At 34.8% G+C, this 19,848-nt stretch overlaps 1 protein-coding gene across 2 annotated transcripts in view; it reads left to right on the plus strand.

Moving 5' to 3' along the window:
• Positions 1 to 19,848, plus strand: part of TRIM42 (tripartite motif containing 42) — a 54,878-nt gene that overhangs the window by 19,431 nt on the left and 15,599 nt on the right. Inside the window, exons 3-4 of one of the 2 annotated variants that reach the window (XR_012488137.1) lie at positions 6,029 to 6,882; positions 15,050 to 15,194. Coding sequence is in view for 1 of the 2 variants with exons in the window: in XM_074301666.1 (XP_074157767.1) it covers positions 6,029 to 6,882; positions 14,970 to 15,194 (1,079 nt within the window). In the remaining variant the exon portion in view is untranslated. Of the gene's footprint in view, positions 1 to 6,028; positions 6,883 to 14,969; positions 15,195 to 19,848 lie in introns of both variants that reach the window. The other variant, XM_074301666.1, reaches the window with a different exon arrangement.

Here is a 19,848-nt window from a genome sequence, read left to right on the forward strand (position 1 = left end):
ATAGGGAATAGAGCTTCCCTGGACTTGGAATCCAGGAAGAGCTGAGTTCAAATGCTATCTCAGATTAGTTGTGTGACCGACGGCAAATCACAACTTCTCTGTTAAGTTCCCTCAGTTTCCTCATCTAATAAATAAAATACAGGGGTTGGGACTTTGATGGCATCTAAGGCTACCTCCAATTCTTCCCGGGGATGTTTGCATGCTGCTAAAGCTGTTTTGCTCTTCCTGGAAATGCTTGCATTAAGGACCGTAGTGAATTGGAGGCTAAAAGAGGTGGGAAAGAACATCTTCCATTAGCACAAATGAATTTCACTCATCCCATCGATTCACCCATACATTCAGCAATCATTCAATAAGTGCCTAAAATATAACATGAAAAAAAACTTATTAAATGATATATCCGCCCAAAACAAGCTATTTCACATAGATATAACTGGTGTTTAGACTTTTTACTCTAAGCCTCCATCCCATGACTCCCAAATCAACCAAGAGCTGGGATTATAGTTAATCAATAAAAATTTCAGTGATTCCCTGTTCTGATCTGTATAGGTCAGTAGAATAGGGGTCTGGAGCCCTCATAGCGCTTTCAGGGAATGCTCTGTTCAAAGACAAAAGGAATCAAGAATTGCATTGGAAATGCCTGAGGCAAAGAGTAGACAATATTCAGATGTAGAGGGGAAAAGTCAATCATAACAGATGATTCACAACATTCAGGCATCTGGAAGGTAGACTAAATGGTTTTCTAATGACCAATTTTTTAAAAGCAGGTTTCTATACCAATAGATCCTTGTCATTAACAATCAATAATCGACAAGCATTTATCATGTGTTTACTATGTGCCAGGCACTGTGCTAGAGATAAAAGAAAAGTGAGAACAATCTCTGCCCTCAAGAAGCTCCTAAATTAATGAGGGACACAACATGAAAATAACTAAGTACATAGAAGAGGAATACGCATATATTATAATACCTACTGTGTGCAATAAGGGGAATAAGCATATAACACCTACTATATTCTCATGCTAATCACTTTCACAAATACTATCTCAATTGGTACCCTCTACAAATATGAAAGATAGGTGTTATATTACCCCCATTTTACCAAGCTAACAAAGGCCAGGGTCACACAACTAGTGTCTGAGACTAGATTTGAACTCAGGTAATCTTAACTCCAGGCTCAATGCTGCACCCAGCTGCCTATATATAAGATATATAAAGGGTAAATTAGAGATGTTCTCAAAGGAAAGATCAGAAGGGAGCTAGGAAAGATTTCCTGTAGAAGATGTGTCTTTAGTTGCAAGAAGCCAGAAGATAGAAATGAATGAGGAGGAAGAGTGTTCCTAGAATGGGGGGACAGGTAGTGAAATGATGCAGTATTAAAAGTATAGAGAATATTGTGTGAAGAAGGCTAATTTCATTGCATTGGAGGGTGTGTGCAGCAGAACAATATGTAAAGAGACTGAAAAGATGGAGAGGAGCCAGGTAATGAATGGTCTGAAAAGAAAAACAAGGGTATCTATGTATATTAGATCCTGGAGATTACAGGGAATTAAGGGATCCTGGAGCAAGACAATCAGGAAAGTGACAGAGTCTAATGAATGGGGAATTAGATTTGAAGTTAGAGGATTTCCATTTGAATCCTGCCTGTACTTACCACCTTGCGGACCTTTGTCAGACTTCAGTTTCCCTATCAGTAACTTGAGAGGGTTGGTCTAGATTGCCCTTTCAGCTTTAAGCCCATAATCTTTTTGAAAACATAAAAGTAATTACCTTAAAATGGGAAAATCACACCATGAAAGACAATTTCCTCCTTAATTCAGCATCCTCTTTAACAACTAGTTAGTAGTAGTTAGTAATTGAGTGGATAAAACACTGGATATTGAAAGAGACCACACATTGGATTTTGAGTTAGAGAGACTGGAATGCAAATCCTGCCTCAGACATTTAAAAGCCCTGTGGACCTACTTATCACTTCAACTTTGCCTCATTTTCCCCAACCTAAAATAGAGATAATAACAACAGTATCTACCTGTAGAGTTGAAGAATAAAATGATTTAATATTTGCAAATCTTAAGAGTGCTATATAAATATCAGTTATTGTTTTTATTATTGTCACATCTCCCTTTATACCTCTACCTCAAAGACCCAACATCTTTTTATCAATGGAAAGAATTTTAGGTTAGGGTGTAGTCAGGGAGAACCTAGGTTTTAATTCTTCCTACAAACCTAAATAACTGTGTGCCCACAAACAAGACACTAAACTTTTGGAGCCTCAGTGTCCTCATCTATTAAATAGAAGTAGCCATAGTACTCACTTCACAGGGTTGGCAATAGAATAAAATGAAATGAGATGTTATATTCAAAGTATTTTGCACAAAACACTATGTAATCTTTTAATACCTATGGCCAGGGCCAGGCTTGTCCATTAACAGAAATTTGTTGAAACATGGGACAATCTCTTTGCTCCAAAACATCTTCCCCCTGAAATTCTTCCCTTTTGCCAAGTGGACTGAAATGTCAGCAATCATTTGGGCTGTTGTAGGAAAAGTATTTGATTCTTTAAAGCACCATAAAAACAAGAATTACTATTTTTATTACTGTCCCTGATATATATATATATATATATATATATATATATATATATATATATATATAAATATATATATATATAGCAGATTTTTACTAATATATTAATAGGCTATTTATTATTATGTAATTATTCAGTCATATTTAACTCTTCATGAAATCATTAGAGGTTTTCTTGACAAAGGTACTAGAGTGGTGGTTTGCCATTTCTTTGACAGATGAAGAAACTGAGGCAAATGAAGGAACAGGGAGAGAAAGGAGGGTATTAAGTAACTTTCCTAGGGTCACACAGCTAGTGTCTAAGGCCGTTTTTGAACTTAGGTTTTCCTGCCTCTAGACCTAGTGTTCTATCCAATATGCCACCCAGCTGCATATGATATATAATCATTTCACATCATTAAATGTTATGAAAACAAAATTTTCTTACTCCAAACTCCAAAACTTTCACTATGAATCCAGTACTACCAATACCCATTGCCAGCTATAGATATATTCCATTTTGCCTAGAAACTGTATTCCTGAAAAGATATGTGACAAATAATGAATTCTTTTAAATTCAACAGGAAAGTTATTGTTTAGAAAAAAACAATGAATATTTTTATTAAAAAGCAAAAAAACACAGCCTCTTTTTCTGATTTTGTGAATCACTTGATTTCTCTAAAGAGATCATCTGAATAAGGGGATTATAATATTTTTGTATTATCTTCTTCAGAGTGTCAAATGAGTTAGGTTAGATCAAAGGCCTTTGTAAATTAAGGCTAAAGATCAGCCAGTAATTATTTAATTAACTTAAAGTACTGCAAGTGATAAGAGTTTTGAAAGATGACTAACCTACCCTTATAATGGTTTAATCACTTGAGGAAGTTTTCTCTAGGGAGGAGCTTTGCAAGTGGAAAAAAATCAATTCCCAAATTGGCATAGGAAGTTAGTATAAAGGAGAGCTCAATTCTATGTTCAATTCAATTAAACAAACATTTAAGTATGTACTATGTGTAAAGTAACTGTTTCCTGTTCTTTTTTGTTGTTGCTTTGGCAAAAAAACAAACAAACAAAAAAACCTGACTTTTATAGAGTCTAATAGCAGTGATTTAGAAAATGTCGATTAAAGTAGTATGTCCTACTAACCTAATATAAACTTTAAATTTTATTTTTTTCTTTTTTAGCCTCCTACCAAGTCAATCAAAATCAATGGATTTTGTTCATTAATTTGCCTTTGCTATCTTCTTGTCCTGATCAATTTTTTTCACTCATTAAAAGTGGTTTGGGCTCTTCAAATAACTTCATTCAATACTAAACCCAAACTAATTCTATCTCTGTGATACTGTACCTTATTTGACAATCTGAAAAAATGACCACTCTATTTAAAAATGGAATAATTTTGTATATGAGCTAGAGCAGAAAGAGAAGACTGGTTTTATTCTAACATTTTAGTTGACAAACTCATCATGATTTTCTTTTGAGACAATTTACTAATTTAACTTTAGAATATTTTGAAAAATTATGTAGCCACCCATATCATAGCATTTCAGCGACACTAAGGAAGCCATAAATCTCCTCTCCAATGATTTAAAATTTCTAGAAAATGATAGTTGAGTGCGTGTAATCCCACTCACAGGTCTTGATAGAGGTGAGAAGTTAAAATCTTTGGGAACCCAAATCTAGGCAATCAGTGCTTTCCCTTGTTTAACACCTTTTACAGAGCTAAAGTCATTTTGTTAGTTTATGAATATAAAGGTCTAAAATTTATTTTTTTTAATAAATGAAGAAAAGATTTCTTTTTCATTCTTGCAAGAATGGGTGTCTTGGTTATTAGATATACCTTTGAAACTCCAAAGGCAAGATTTTATTTTTTATCCTAACGCACAAATCCCTCCCCAGATTTCCCCATTGATTGGATATTGCTAAAATTTATTTTTGCTCTAATATTTATTAAAATATTGACCATTTAGAAATTATAGATTTTAGCCTTAAAAGATATTTTAGAAATCATTTCATCTAAACTCTCCGTTTTATAGTTAAGGAATTTGAGATCCAGAGGGCTAAAATGACCTTAGTTGTCCAAAGTCCCATAGTAAGTAACAGAGGTACCAGTTTATAGGGGACCAGAAAAAAGATTTGGGTTACAGTAACACTTTTTTCCTGATATTCTTTTTTTTTTTTTTTTTTTTTTTTGGTGGATAGGAAAGATACAAAAATGACATCTCTCTCTCTCTCTCTCTCTCTCTCTCTCTCTCACACACACACACACACACACACACACACACACACACACACGGTAGTAACTTCTGTCCCATTTCACATGAGGACAAAAGCACTCTTTCCCCAGTGAAATAAACTAACCTAAAATGTAATAATATGCACCTTATCCCATCCTTTCATCTAGGGGAGCTTTGTGATTGAATTCAGACTAAGATGTTACTGACTAATTGCAGTATAGCAAAAAGAATGTCTGACTTGAAACCAGAGGATCTGGATTTGAATTTGGACTCCAGCACTTATTTATGTGACCTTGTTGGGTCACTTAGCCTTTTTAGACCAGAATTCCTCCATCTTTTAATTGGGGAGATTAGATTAGATGAATGACCTTCAAGGTCCCTTCTAAAGCTATGATCACATTCTATGCTAACAGACGATTTCTTAAAAGCATCAGAATTGGAAATAACAAAAGAGGACAGGTGGAAGAAAAAAAAATGTAGTGAATTGGAGGTACTAAAGAAACCAGCAAATTCCCAATTTTGCTAAGAACCGACCAAATCTTTCAAGAAAATAGGTCTTGTGGTGATTAATTTTCTGGTAGGTGTGGATGTTATTGCAACTTTAACTTAAAATAATTAGATAGCTGCCTCTAAAAACAGACAGCAATATCCCAATGGGTTATTCTACCATTCCCCCAAGGATTTTGATACAAGTGAAATGTGGTTAAAATGATTATCAGGGGAAGTCTTGATCAATAGGGACAGCTCATGCATTTTTGTTTCCACCTTATTGTCCCCATTTTATAGATAATGAAACTGGAGATCTAGGGAGATTAAATGACTTGTCCTGTGAGGTTGTGGAGTGTGTTATTATATTCATTTTATAGATGAGAAAACTGAGACTCAGAGGAGTTAAATGCTCACCCATGTTCTCTAAGGTGAGTCGGAATTTTAATTCAAGTCTCTTGACTCCACTTTCATTTCATTTTCTGATCGACCACTGGAAACACAAATCACACTGGAACAGTAAACATTCTGAAGGAATTTAAGGGGAGGAGAGGGAGAGAGATGGTATTATAGAAAAAATTGTATATTACTCACGGATGCTAAGTAATGTTTTAGAAATCAGATGCTAGTGGCAAGAGCAGTTGTTCTGACTGGCTATAATCTGGGGATGCCTCCTAAATCAGGGAAGGTTAAAAAGTATTTGACTTGAAGTTGAAATTACTGCCTCATATTGTTTTACAGTCCGATATGAGATTGATAATGACCTGATAGAATTCAATGTTTTAAAGAATAACATTAAAGTCAACAAAGAGTCAAAAAGGAAAATAATTCGAGGTGGATTCCTAAGACTGAGACGTATTCTTCAAGAAAAAGAGAAATCCCTCGTGGAGCAACTAGAGAATATGGAAGGATGCAGGCAAAAGGAAATTGAAAAATATGTGTGTACCACGACTATTAAAATTAAAGAAATGGATGGACTTATTGAGTTTTGTAAAGAAGCTTTGAAAGAGACGGGTCAGGTGGCATTTCTACAGTCTGCTAAATCTTTGGTAGACCAAATAGAGGAGGGAATACAAAATACATATAGGCCTGACCCACAGCTTAAGATGGACAGCATGGAGGTCCTTCATTTGAATTTCACAGAGTTAGCAAATGCATTACATGCCATTTTCCCTAGCCAGCAACTAAAAGATTCATGTTCTGGTGATTTTTCACCCCGTCCCTATCCTGTGCATTCTGAAATGATGATTACTCGAAAAGTCACCTTCAGTACCCAAAATGTTACCAATCGCCAAATATTTCAACGTAGCTACTCTTCACAGTCCCTCCCAGGATGCCCTGTTGAGAAGAATAAAGCAGGCTTTGAAATGTATGGAAGAACACAATCCATCTCCACTCCCAGGGGCACTGAAGGCTTCTTTACTTACTGGGTAGCACCTACTGAAGATCAGAGCTTTTGTTCCACCCCTCCAGAAGGTGCAAAAGTCCAGTCCTACAGCAGTTTCCACAACTGGTATATTTGCAATGAAGCGAATTTGAAAGTTCCAGGGCTGCTTGTCATCTACCAGACACTGGTGTATCCAAGAGCTGCCAAAGTAAGTCTTCTCTCTTCTTCATTTTATGAGATTAGTGCTGGGACAGTAGGAAGGGATCAATATGCTTGTATTGGTTGATAGGAAAAATGGTTGGGACTTTTTATATCACACACAGAGTCTTTTCTCTAAAGTTCTTCCAGAGAGAAGGTTCCCTGATCACTTTACCTATGGGATATCAAATCAGCTTTTGAAGAATCTGCCACATTATACAGCTGCTCAGAAACTAATTTGTACCTAAAAGCTTATATTCACTTACAATGAGAAATATTGCTAGCTAGCAGACATTAAAACAGTCACCATTTTCTCCTCAAGTAGGTCATCCTTCCTATTTGGGAAAGTAAATCAATCTCAGCAGGTTGTTTAAATAAATTATTTGGGAACCTCATCCATTTGGAATATAGCTAAGAATTAAAAACACAACAACAACAACAACAGACTCCTGAGTAGACAAAATATATATCACAAAGTAAAAGTGAAAATATTCCTAAGTTGTAGCTGGAAGTCATCTTGCCCAGGACTCTTCTCATTTTACAGGTGAAGAAACTAAGATCTCCTCCCCCCCCCAAAAAAAATTAAGTTACTTGCCTAAGATCACACATTTAATTAGTGGCACAGCTAGAATTCAAACCTCAGCCTTCTGATTCATGATCTATTGCTCACTCCTGGTATTATCATTGCTCAGAACTTTGAGCTGGTTTGGTTTAGTGCTAACTTTAGACCCATTTATAAACAAAGCTCAGCTATGTTTGCTATCCCACTCTAGAACTCTAGCAAAAAAAAAAAATCTTAAAGGAAAGAGAGGGGAAAGGATATTGCTAAAGGCAAAGACACTGACGAATAACAGGAAAGAATTGCAAAAAGTAATGCATCAAATCTAATGGGGAAAAAATACAAACACAAGAACTCAGCAGTTTTATCAATATAAAACCATTTAATGTAGGGGTTGGGAGAATTTGGCCCATTATACTTTTTTGTAGCTCTTAGTATCAATGTATTGTACATTATTTTTTTAGGGATGGCTGCATCACTAGCAAAAGAAAAAAAAAAAAGATTAAACATTCACTTTTAAGAAAGCAAGAGAGTTTATCCTCCAAATATTTCTAAATAAAAAGGTTAAGATTAAAAAACAATTGTACTTAAAGAGATAAGTTTCTACTTGGAAAATGTGAAAACATTTCTTCCCTGATATGACACCTTTGGTAGCTTCCTAATACCTATAAGATAATGAGGCTCCAATCTTCCTCTCCAAGAAGCTCCCATCACACCAAATATAATCCAGCCAAATCAGACTACTGGTTATTCTGTAGTCATATCCTGCTCTCCCATCTCTATTGATTCCCATGAATTCCTTCTTCAATTCTACCTTTTAAAACATGTCTTCTTTAAAATTCTACTCAGGCCCTGTCTTCTCTCCTAAGTCTTCTCTTATTCCCAACAATTAATTCACACCTTCCTCAAATTTCCTTTTTCCTGGTTCTCATCTTTGCCCAATTGTACTGGAGCTTGTATTATACTTACTTGTATAAGTCTGCCCTAGTGGATTGTGAGTTTCTTGAGGGAAATAACTGAGTTATTTTTCAACTCTGTCTCTATTCCAATTCCTTGATATATAATGCCTTGCACATAAGAAAAATTATCATTTCTCTCTTGTATTTAATAACTAATTATTGAATTCAGACCAAGGTTTTCCTCCTTTTTTATTTCCTCATTTAGAAATTCCTCAGGCAGCCTTTGAAGTATAGGGCTGATTCTGAAAGGAAGTGCATTATTCCTGATATATAGTAGGTATTTAATAAAGATTGATTGATTGATTGATTATGATTCATTGTCTAAAACTGGCATCAATATTATTCCCATTTAAAAATCCCACATCCTTCTGATAGGCAAGTAGAAGAGCTCCCTTTTTGACAGGTACAAAAGGCAAAATTAGGTGAATTAATAGATTCTGGTCCATAGTGTTTTTGTAAGAGGGCCTGCCAACCACCCACCTGCTCAGGTAATCTGAGGGTAGCCTTGTAAGGGTGAACAAGATGGTGCTGGGAGGAGGAAGGGAGTCCCACCCTAAGGAGCAATGTAGCAGTTCCCAAGAGAGATGTTCTGGACCTTAGAGGGGAGTACCTTGAATATCCTTATTAGAAAAGGAAAGCACACAGCATATTTACGTGTAGTTTCCTATAGAGAATCATGTACCGACTATGGGCTAGAATGTGATTACGTATGAGTAACTAGAAACAAGCACCAAGATGATAAAATAACCTGCAGTCTTTGTAATAAATGGAGTCTTACACTATCCTGGCTCTTGCCATTACTCATAGTCTCCACCATTTCACATGGCAGTTACATAAGGCCTATTCTACTTGGGAGTTAGGGCGGAGACCCCTAACAGTGTTTTACTTAGATAAATGTGAACTCCTCCTTTTATCAAATAGATGATAGGGATATAGATAATTCTCTTAGATCAAAACTGAGTGATCAGTCCTCATCCCTCAGCTTCTCATTAGAATAAGCCCATCTTTTATTAAAATATTTATTCTTCTCATTACTTGTTAACCAATCAGAATTGATTTCCATCACCAAGTATACCTCTCCTTTTTCTAAGCATTATAAGTATCGAAGGTTTCACAGTTTAGCTTTTTTGGGATCATGAAGATGACAAATGAGCCCGTTTGGTTGACCTACTTGCTAGCAATAGTTGATAAAAATTGATTACAATTTACCCAGAAACTCTCGAAATTTTTTACTGGAGACACATGTCAGATTCAATAAATGTTTAATGAACTGAATTGTTTAATTTTTTCATCAATAGAATCAGAGCAAAGAAAAGATAACCCTGCTATAAGAGCCAAGTAATTCTTATCATGAGAACAACTGCCAGCTTAGAGACTGGTTCATTCACTACTGGAATCCCACTGTCAAAGCTTCCCTCCAAGCTCCCTTTCATCAGGATTCCAAAGTGCCATTTTAGGCTTTAGGACTGCATGATAAGTCGTCATTAAAAAAAAAAAAAAAAGAAAAAAAAAAAAAAAAGCTCAGATGAATCAATCAACAAACATTTATTTTGTGTGAGTTATTATGCAAGGTTCTGTAATACATATACTAACTAAGAATGAAAAAAATCCCTACCAGCCAAGTAACTTAAATGTTAATGAATATCAATGGATGATTTACAGCTAACAAAGTCCTTTCCTAATAAAGATACAGGTTTATAGCAAAAGTCAGTAGAAGCCTGGATACTTCAAGGAAAAATATTCAGGAAGTATGAATTTATCTTTTAACGTCTGATTGCATTCTGTCAAAGAGGAAGCCTTCTACCTGCCTATGGACATGGGATTTTAAGTAGGAAAAACAAACAAACAAAAAAAAAACATTGGTGCCATTTTTAGTCAATGAATCATAATTAATCAATACTTATTAAGCAATTACTATATGGCAGGCATAATGGGATATAAAAAGAGGAAGTTCCTCTGTCCTCAAGGAAACAACAAGCATTAAGCAAGCAAAATAACAAATATATACAAAGTGAACTAGATATAGCATAAATAGGAAATCATTAACAGAAGACACTAGAATTGAGTGATTAGGAAAGACTTCCTATAAAAGAGAAGATTTTGGTTGAAAACTAAAGGAAACCAAGGAAGTTAAAGAGAAAAAGTGTTCCAGATATGGGGGACAACCAAAGAAAATCTCCCAGAACAGAGAGATGCCTTATCCTCTTCGGTAACAGCTAGGATCCAGTGTCATTGGATCAGAGGCTACATGTAGGAGAATAAGGTGTAAGAAAGCTGAAAAGATAAAAGGTGGGAGCCAGGTTATGAAAAACTTTGGTTGTCAAATGGACCATTTTGCATTTGATTCTGGGAAGCCCTCAGAGTTTATTGAGTTTATTGAGGAGGGAAGGATGACATTTTTGGACCTGTACTTTAGGAAAATCACTCTGGTGGTTTACTGAAGAATGGACTAGAGCAGAGAGACAAGACAGGCTGACTTATCAGCAAGCTGTTGCAGTAGTCCAGTTGTGAGGTGTGATTTGAACCTAGATGTCTCTACTCCAAGCCAGTGGCTTTTAAATCAAGAAAATGTGTTTATCAAAAAATCATGAATTCATATCTAATTTTCTGATTGTTAATGTTCTTAACTGTTTTATGTGTCTCTGTGTGAAAACACACTCTTCTCTCAGTACAGAAGCAATCAATCATTTCAAATCCCTGAGCTCCATACAGCAGAAAATAGTGTGACCTACCAAAAGGTCACTTTAGTTCCTGATCTACCTCCAAATTACTGCTTGAACTTTAGGAAATGACATAATTCTTCCATTTTGCCTCACTTTAACTGCCAGTATCATGAGTTACATTATTCACTGGTGTTAGATCAAAATTAATGATTCTTATGGTCTGAGATCCTCATGAGTAGCCTATGTACATTGATTGTATGAAATAAATTTGTCTGAAGCAATATTTTGCTGGGTATTCAAGGTACTATCTGCCTTAAAAAATGTCCCTGCCATATGGAAAAATATGTGTAATAAGGTTAAAAGAAGGAGCATTGAATTTATAATGTTATTCCTATGTGAAATCATTAATACTGAGGTGAAGATTATAGAATTTTCATTTAATAGTCATCATTTATTTTTAATAAATTCCATATTATTTTAAAAATTAGTATCATGAAGAAGAAATTGGCTTGTAGTCAAGAAATAAAAGACAGGGATAAATAGAAATTTTTCTGGATGGAAAAGAACAAACAATAAAACTGAAGCTAGAAGGAATCTAAGAAATTATCTAGTTCCAATTCCTTCCTTTTACAGAGGAAATATAGATCCAGTGTTGAAGTGACTTGCTTAGGATCATATAAGTAGAATTTTAATCTCAGGTTCTCTGACTCTAAAACCTCTACTATACTATTTTTTTCCAATCTTATATAATATTTGCAAAAGTCCTTTGGAAGGTGGAATATATCATGAACTCTCCAAATTGGAAAATGATAAACTCGCCTAACAATTTAAAAAAAAAAAAAAGCTAAATGGGATTAAGCAATATAGGAAGAAGGCAAGAGTGGATCTATAAATGGTAACCAAGCCTGAATATGGGCAAGTATAAAGAGTTTTATTTAGGGAATACAAGAAACAGTATGAAATAGTGAATAGAGAGATTTGACCTTGGAATATGGAAGGCTTGGGATTAATTTGTTTGGCTTTGTGATCTCAGACAAGTCATTTAACTTAATTTCTCCATGTCCTTGGCAAATATGTGAAACCATAACTTGCAGAACAGTTGACTATCTGCACTGGTAGAGAAAATTTCCTGATCAATATCAATCAAGTCAATCAATCAGTCAACAAGTAAGCATTTATTATATTCCAGATATTTTACTTGGTATTGAGGGGCAGAGAGAGGAATAGAAGGGGAAGAGAGCTAGGGAAGCTAAAACTATACATTGCCTGCCTTCAGAGACCTTCACATTATGTTTAAAAAAAATACAAGGTGAGTGGAAGTGGAGAATCAGGGAAGGCTTTGTGTGAATAGTGTCATGGGAAAGAATCTTAAGTGATTCTGAGAGGCAGAGCTGAGTTGGGATGAGGGACAGCTAATGACAAGGCACAGAAACAGAAATGGATATCTGTGTACGAGAAATAGCAAGAAAATCAGTTTGGTTGAATTAAGAGTACAAAGAAGGAAAGGAACAAGCACTTATTAAGCACGTTTTAATGAATCAAACAGTATAATAGGTACTTTTCAGACATGATCTCATTTGATGGTAATATGTAAGTAGTTTGGGATCATATTGTGAGAGGCTTTTATGTTGCCTCCATAAAAAGCTGCTTGAATTATAATTTGCTTCATTTGTATATTTAAGATCTAGGAATTAAGTATTATTCTTTTCTGTTCCCTGAATATACTGATTTGATGTGTCACTAAGGCCAAAAAAGCTAAAGGGATTTAGCATCATCAGGAAAGATTTCATACACAACAGAAAATATTCTCTCCTTAATATTATTCATTTCCACAAACATTTATTAAGCACCCACTATTAGCCAGAAAAACTTTGGGTCAGGCAATAGGGAAACAGCCAAAAATAATATATTTCTCACCCTCAAGAACATGGTAGAAACATGTAATAATTTCAGATACTATAACTTCCATTCAGTATCAATTCTTTGAGGATCACTCAAATCAACAAAATCAACAAGCATTAATTAGATACCTACAATGTGCTAAGCACTGAAGAAAACAAAGTAAAAGGCAAGGCAATTCCTACTTTCAAGGAACTTGTTCTATCATAGGGAAACAATATACACCCAGATAAGCAAAAGCAAGCCATATATAAAATAAATACAAGTAATTACTGGGTAGAAACAGCACTATCAAGTTGGGGAAGATAGAAAAGACCTCTTGTAGGAGGTCAATTGTAGCATCTGAACTGAGCCTCAAAGGGAGCGAGAGATCCAAACCAAAGGAAAAAGAGCAAAATTATCCAAGAATGAAGGACAGCCTCAAGCAACTTCATAGCAAAGGAATCATAAATCAAGAGTAGGAAAAATGTAGAACCTGAAACAATATATTAGATTGGAGTTGGAAAGTGAAGGGTTTTAAGTGGTAGAAGAATTTGTCTTTTACTCTTGAGATAGTAGGGAGCCCTTCCAGCTTCTAGAGCTGGGAAATGGCATAGTCACACTATTCTTTAGAAATAGCAAATGAGTCACTGTGGGGAAGATGACTTAGTCAGGGAAAGACTGAATACTGGAAGGCCTTTTAGATAAGGGGCTATGGCAATAGTCCCACCAAGAGGTAATAAAGGCCTAAATTAGGTTGCCTGTGGTATGAGGTCAGAAAGATGACAGATGTGGCAGATGTTGTGGAGATGAAAAATAAGAAAAGGCTAAGTTAGAGCCTGAGGCATTCCACATTCCTCGAGTTCTTCAATACATACTGGAGAAATGATGGCAATTCAGGGCCATTGTGTACCACCACCTATAATAGAACGTCTTCTGCCAAGTCACTGCCTATTAAGGAGGACTTAATGGAACTTAAAACTTAGTTCCATGAAGGACTAACCTTAAAGTCAAGAAAACTTTGTATTTAATCCCATTTCTGACATATATGTTCTAACATATATAGCTGGTTATGTTTTCTGAGAAAGTTATTTAAACTCTCAATGCTCTAGGCAACTCTAAGGCTGTAAGTTGCAGAAAAGGTGGCAACCTGCAATGGAAGAGGAAGTTGCCCTGTACCTATCCTTATTCTGCTGTTGTAATGTAGAGCTAGCTCCAGTTCTCCAAGATTATGCCCGAATAAGTTCTAGCATGTTCAACCAACTTGGAATGGCTTTGAATATAGAGTCTGAGCAAGTATCTATACCTGATGTCTGAAGAGCAGCTAGCTAAGTAATGAACTCATTACCAGTAAGTTGTAAACAGCATATTCTTTTGCTACAGAAATCCAATTGCCATTAAAGAGGTATAGACATTAAGAATAAAACTAGCTTTAAGGGGATAGAACTTAATTTCTATATAAAATGGTTTTTGCCTAACCGATTAATGTTGATGTCAGAAAGAATATTTCAAAACATGTTCATTGGTGCTCCTATGAGAGAAAAAATACTGAGCTCAATAGCTCATGAATGTGAATCAATGTAGCATTTTCATGCATTCTCAAAACACTTTTTAAAATGCTACTATTTTGGCCCTATTTGGGACATGCTAAGTAATATTATTAGTATATTTAACACATTTGCATAGCCTTTTCAAAGTTTACAAAATGATTTCTTTTCAGCACAGAAGCCTTATGATGCAGATAGTGCAAAGTGCTATTATTCTCCATTTTACAAATGAAACAATTGAAAACAAAAAGGCTAGCTTACTGGTTTCACAATATTAGGTGTTCATTCCAAGGGTCATATATTAAATCTTCATTATGTCAGTCTTTGTTATTCTGGAAGGAGTAGCCAATAGCTTAGTGCCATAGATATTCAAATTAAACCAGAAGTATCAAAAAATATAAGCTCTATAAATTGTGGGAAGGGTTTGGGATAGGAAAGAATAAACCCTGGCCTTCATACTAGAGCCATGCAGATTTCTTTTTCCTTCACAGATTTACTGGACATGTCCCACAGAAGACGTGGATTATTTTGAGATGGAATTCTATGAACTTATTGTTTGTCCTCCCAATAGCATCCGGACAGAACTTTGTGGACATATACGAGATATAATGCAACAGAATCTGGAACTACATAATCTAACTCCTGGCACAGAGTATCTATTTAAAGTCCGTGCAGTCAATGAAAATGGACCAGGAGAATGGAGCGATATATGTAAGGTACTGTGAGTGATCTCTCTCTGCTGGCTTTCCTTATCCAGCTCCTTACCTTCCACTGGTCCTGGGACAGGAAGAGGTCTGTACCTTCAGCAAACTGAACAGGAAATCAGATAATTATTCCAAAATGATTGGATTGTTCCCATCTAAAAGACTTCTAAGTGATTTTAGTTATGATTCTCCCTTCAACCCTAGGCAAAAAATGCTGAATAGTAATAAAATATAAAATATTTAGAGTGAGAAAAAACTTCAAAAACTCTTGTTTGACCTCTGCATTTCATATATGAAGAAAAGAGGATCTACAGAAATTTACATGAAACTAAATAATATGATTGAAAGGACAAGAGAGTCAGAATCTTCCTCCCGAGCTCTTTTTCAAATATTTACAAAATTTACTGAATCTCACCAATTGGAAAGGGACAGTGAAGACTCTCTGGTCCAATTCATATCTTAATTTTCAAATACTTCTAATTGTTATGAAATGGATCCTTTCTTGATACTTTATTCCTCTGGATCTTTCACATAGTACTGTCTTCTGGTACCAAGTGTATTGAGTACGTTCCTTCTTCATCAAAACAGCCCTTTAAACATTTAAAGACAACTTTCATGTCCTCTCATTAGACTTTTTCTTCTCCAGGCTGAAGATCCCCAACCCTTCAACTGATCCTTTCTAGGACATCTGTTCTAATCACCCACTTATGAATATCCTTTAGGTTGTCAATTAACAAATCAGTAAATAAACATTAAGCATGTGCCAGAGACTATTCTAAGCCCTGGGGATACAAAAAAGAAGCAAAAGTTAGTCCCAGACTTCAAGGGTATCTCCTAAAATGCTACCCAAGAACTGAATGCAATTCTCCAATTGTAGTCTGATCAGGGATGAGTTGAATAAGATTATCCCTTTCCTCATCCTGAACACTCTCTGCCTCTCCTAATAGCTTAAAACAGTGCTAGTTGTTTTGATTATCTCATTATCCCATGTCATTCTAAGTTCATGTGTAGTTTTGCACACAGATTCTTATCTAGCCAAAGACTTGTGAAGTTAATGTTTAAGCCCACAAGAACAATTTTACATTTATTTCTACTGAATTTTATCTTACTAGATTCAACCCATTTTTGATTGTTAATTCAACCCACTTACTTTTTTAACAAAAAATAATTTTAATTCTGTCATTCAAAATATTGATTATTCTCCCCAACTTTGTATTATCTAAAAATCTGATAGGTGTGCACTTATACATCTACTGATTAAAATGTCAAATAGCAGAATAGTAAGGGCAGATCCCTGCTCTCCTTCCTTAAAGATCTTCAGAGTTGACAGCCTGTTAATGACTTCTCTTGGGATTCACTCAACCACTTCTGAATCCATTTAACAGCACTAGAAGACCATATGTCTCTACCTTGTCCAGAAGGCTCTCCTAACAGACACTTCACTAAAAATCCAGGTGTATGATATTCACAACATTGGTCTGATCTTCCAATAATGGTAGTAATTCTGTCAGGAAAAAAAAAATATTCGTCTGGCCTGATTTTTTTCTTGATGAAGTCATGCCAGTTCTTCCTTTTCCTTTCTAAATAATCATAAAGAAATTCTTTGTTTTCACTCATTACAGAATTTTTCCAGGAATCAAAGTCAAACTCACCAGCACTGGAGTTGGTAAACTCTACCCTTTTTTACATTTTGAAAATCAGGTCAATATCTGCCCTCTTTATTATATATATATATTATATGCATATATAATATATAATGATTATTAATCATAATTATGTTATTATTATCATACTGATATATTATTTTGATCATGTATATTTATTAATATAATAATTTATTATGTGATAATAATAATATATAATATATATTCCAATACTCTGTGCACTATGATACCAAAAAACATGTTGTGAAAATTATCTCATTTTAATCTTCACAAAAACCTTGGGAGGTAGGTGGTGTGATGATTTTGTTTAGCTCTATCTCATTTAAATCCTACATATATGAAGACATCACCTTTATGATATCAGTTTTCTTAAATAATGAAGGATGAGCAACAACAACAGATGAAGAAACAGGTGCACAGAAGTTGTTTCTTTCTCAGAATTTTACTTTTTAAAAAAATCTTTGTCATAAAGGATAGCTGATGACAGCTTTCAGATGAGAGATGGAAACATCTGAAACTAATGTCATGTAAAAACAAAAGAGAGCAATAAAAATATTTTAAAAGGAAAAAAGAGAAAGTACCACCAATAATCTTAAATCACATAAAATTTACTAGCAAAAAAATACATATATATTTGCCCTTTTCTAATCTTACATCTCCTCTCACCCTTCCTGGTTTTTCAAAGCTCAACAATAAAATCATTCAGTTCATTTCACTACCTTGGGATGTAATTCAGCTGGGTCTGATGACTTAAAAAACATATTGTGCTCTCTTACGTCTTCTCACAGCTTCTATTTTAACTCTTTGTTAACTATTTTTGTTTTATCCTTTCCTGTCCAGAGATCACTCTCCCCGGCAGAAAACCCAAAAGCAAATGAAAGATTGAGTTCTGCTCTCTACAACTATTATTCCTTTGCCTTCTTTGAGTTTACTTTAGTCTCTAAAATTGCTGTATCTTAAAACCCTCTTTTGTTGTTCTTCATATTTGTCACTAGCCTCAATTCATTCAGTTTTTACATTCTTCTAACACTATTTTTAAAAAATTCGATAAAAACACTATCCTTTTCTATTTGTCCTCTGCTATCTATCCTTGCTTCCATTTTGTACGTATATATTTTAAAATTTGAGTTGGTCAAGAGCTCTCATTTCACCATATTTATTACCCATACTTTATGCATGCTACATACACAATAGATTTTTTTTTAGTTCTGACTACTTTCCTGAATACTGTCTTAATTAATCACTTTTCCTTTATACTCATATTCATCATTTTATTCATTACATTCATACAATTTTGATATCTGGCTTGGCAAGTTTTAACATCCCCTTCTATATTCATTTTAATGCTCCCTTGATTTGAATCACAAGATGCTTAGAAAATGTGTTTTTATTACCTCTTGCTGGGGGTATACCCTATCTCTTCTGAAAAGCCCTTCATTCCTACAATTTAAGCTTTGCTCCAGCCATCCAAATCCCATCCTCAAATACCTTTTCATCCCATTGTTTACTTCCTAGATCTGTATTTCTCTTATCAGTCTCTTTTCACTCAGTAATAGGTTGCAAATACCATCTACTTTCCCCAAAGTCTTCAGATTTTTTTCCCCTGGAATAGTACAATTTTTAATGATGCTTTGTATCTTCTTTTTGGCCACATCATTTATCCCAGCATAAGTACCATAAATAGTAACCTGTATATTGACAATTCTTAGGAAGTCTCTGACTTGTCTTGAAAATATTACCCAAGGCTGACAAAATAAGGCTTTAGGATAAGGGTGTCCAGTAAGATGGTCAATAAAACCAAACTCTGGCTTAACTTTAGTATTGAATTTTAAGATTAACAGTTGATGAAGGCTTTGTGCTCTATAAACTTATCTCTTTATATGTTTTTGTCATTTTAGTTTTTTATTACTTTTGCATTTTTGGAAAACAGTAAGAAGAAAGAATTGTGTCCCCATGTTAGCTTAAATCATAGCATCTGTGCAGACTAGGTATGAAAGGCTGACTTACTAAGTTGAAGCTAATAGATAGAGATCTGCAAGAGGAGGTGGAAATCAGGAAAGGAAAAGAGGTCAGCTATGATTTCTGGCCTCTTTCTATCTGTGAATATGTTCATATATGATACTTGACACTCTATGTCACAACACAAAAGTCTGATGATGGTTCAAGTAAAAAGTCATAAAAGTGTCTGTGCTTTTGTCAATGTGAGGAATTCCTTAAATCAACCTCATCAAAAGCATCTATAATCTTAAGTAAATTTTATCGATCAGCCAGGAGTACAGAGATATTTAGTAACTTGCTTAGTGCCACATAGCTAGTAATGTATTTCTTCTTGACTCAAAATCTAGCATTCTCTCTCTTGGCTATGCTGTCTCTAAATATAAAAATGGTCCATGTTGTTTTATGTTGCTTAAAATAACTCTGTGGGGCAATTAATGCTTAATTAATTGCCCCACAGTTACTGAAGTAACTGAAACTTACCCAAAGGAATTTATATTATCAACCTGTGGATATTTTCTCCAGAAAAAAAGATTCCTACTGATCCGTGCTGGCACCTTCTCAGGGACTCTTTTTCATTTCACTGTTTAAGTTCATTTTAGGAGTTTAGTGGGATTGAGGAAAGGAGAAGCTTTCTAATGTGTTGGGACATTCTCTACTTTTTCCTGATGTTGATTGGGTATTAGTGGAATAACCAAACTGTTCAAGAAACTTTAGTTATTTTAGTTAGTCACCTCTAAAATAAAATACAAATTGTTGACCCCTTAAAGTCCTTTAGAATCCCATTGTAGCCTCTCTTTCCAGGATAATTACACATTACTCATAGTTTAATAGCAATAAAGACATAAAACAAGAACTAGATAAACAGCTTGGAAGGAATTCATAACTCTAATTAGTGCAATGACCAACCACAGTTCCAGAGGAGTAATGGTGCTATCTATTTCTTGATTGAAAGATAATAGACTTTAGATTCTGGATATTAGTAGAGAATTTGTCCAGAGTTCATC

The sequence above is a fragment of the Sminthopsis crassicaudata genome, chromosome 3 (genome assembly GCF_048593235.1).
Source record: "Sminthopsis crassicaudata isolate SCR6 chromosome 3, ASM4859323v1, whole genome shotgun sequence".
NCBI classification, from domain to species: Eukaryota; Metazoa; Chordata; class Mammalia; order Dasyuromorphia; family Dasyuridae; genus Sminthopsis; species Sminthopsis crassicaudata.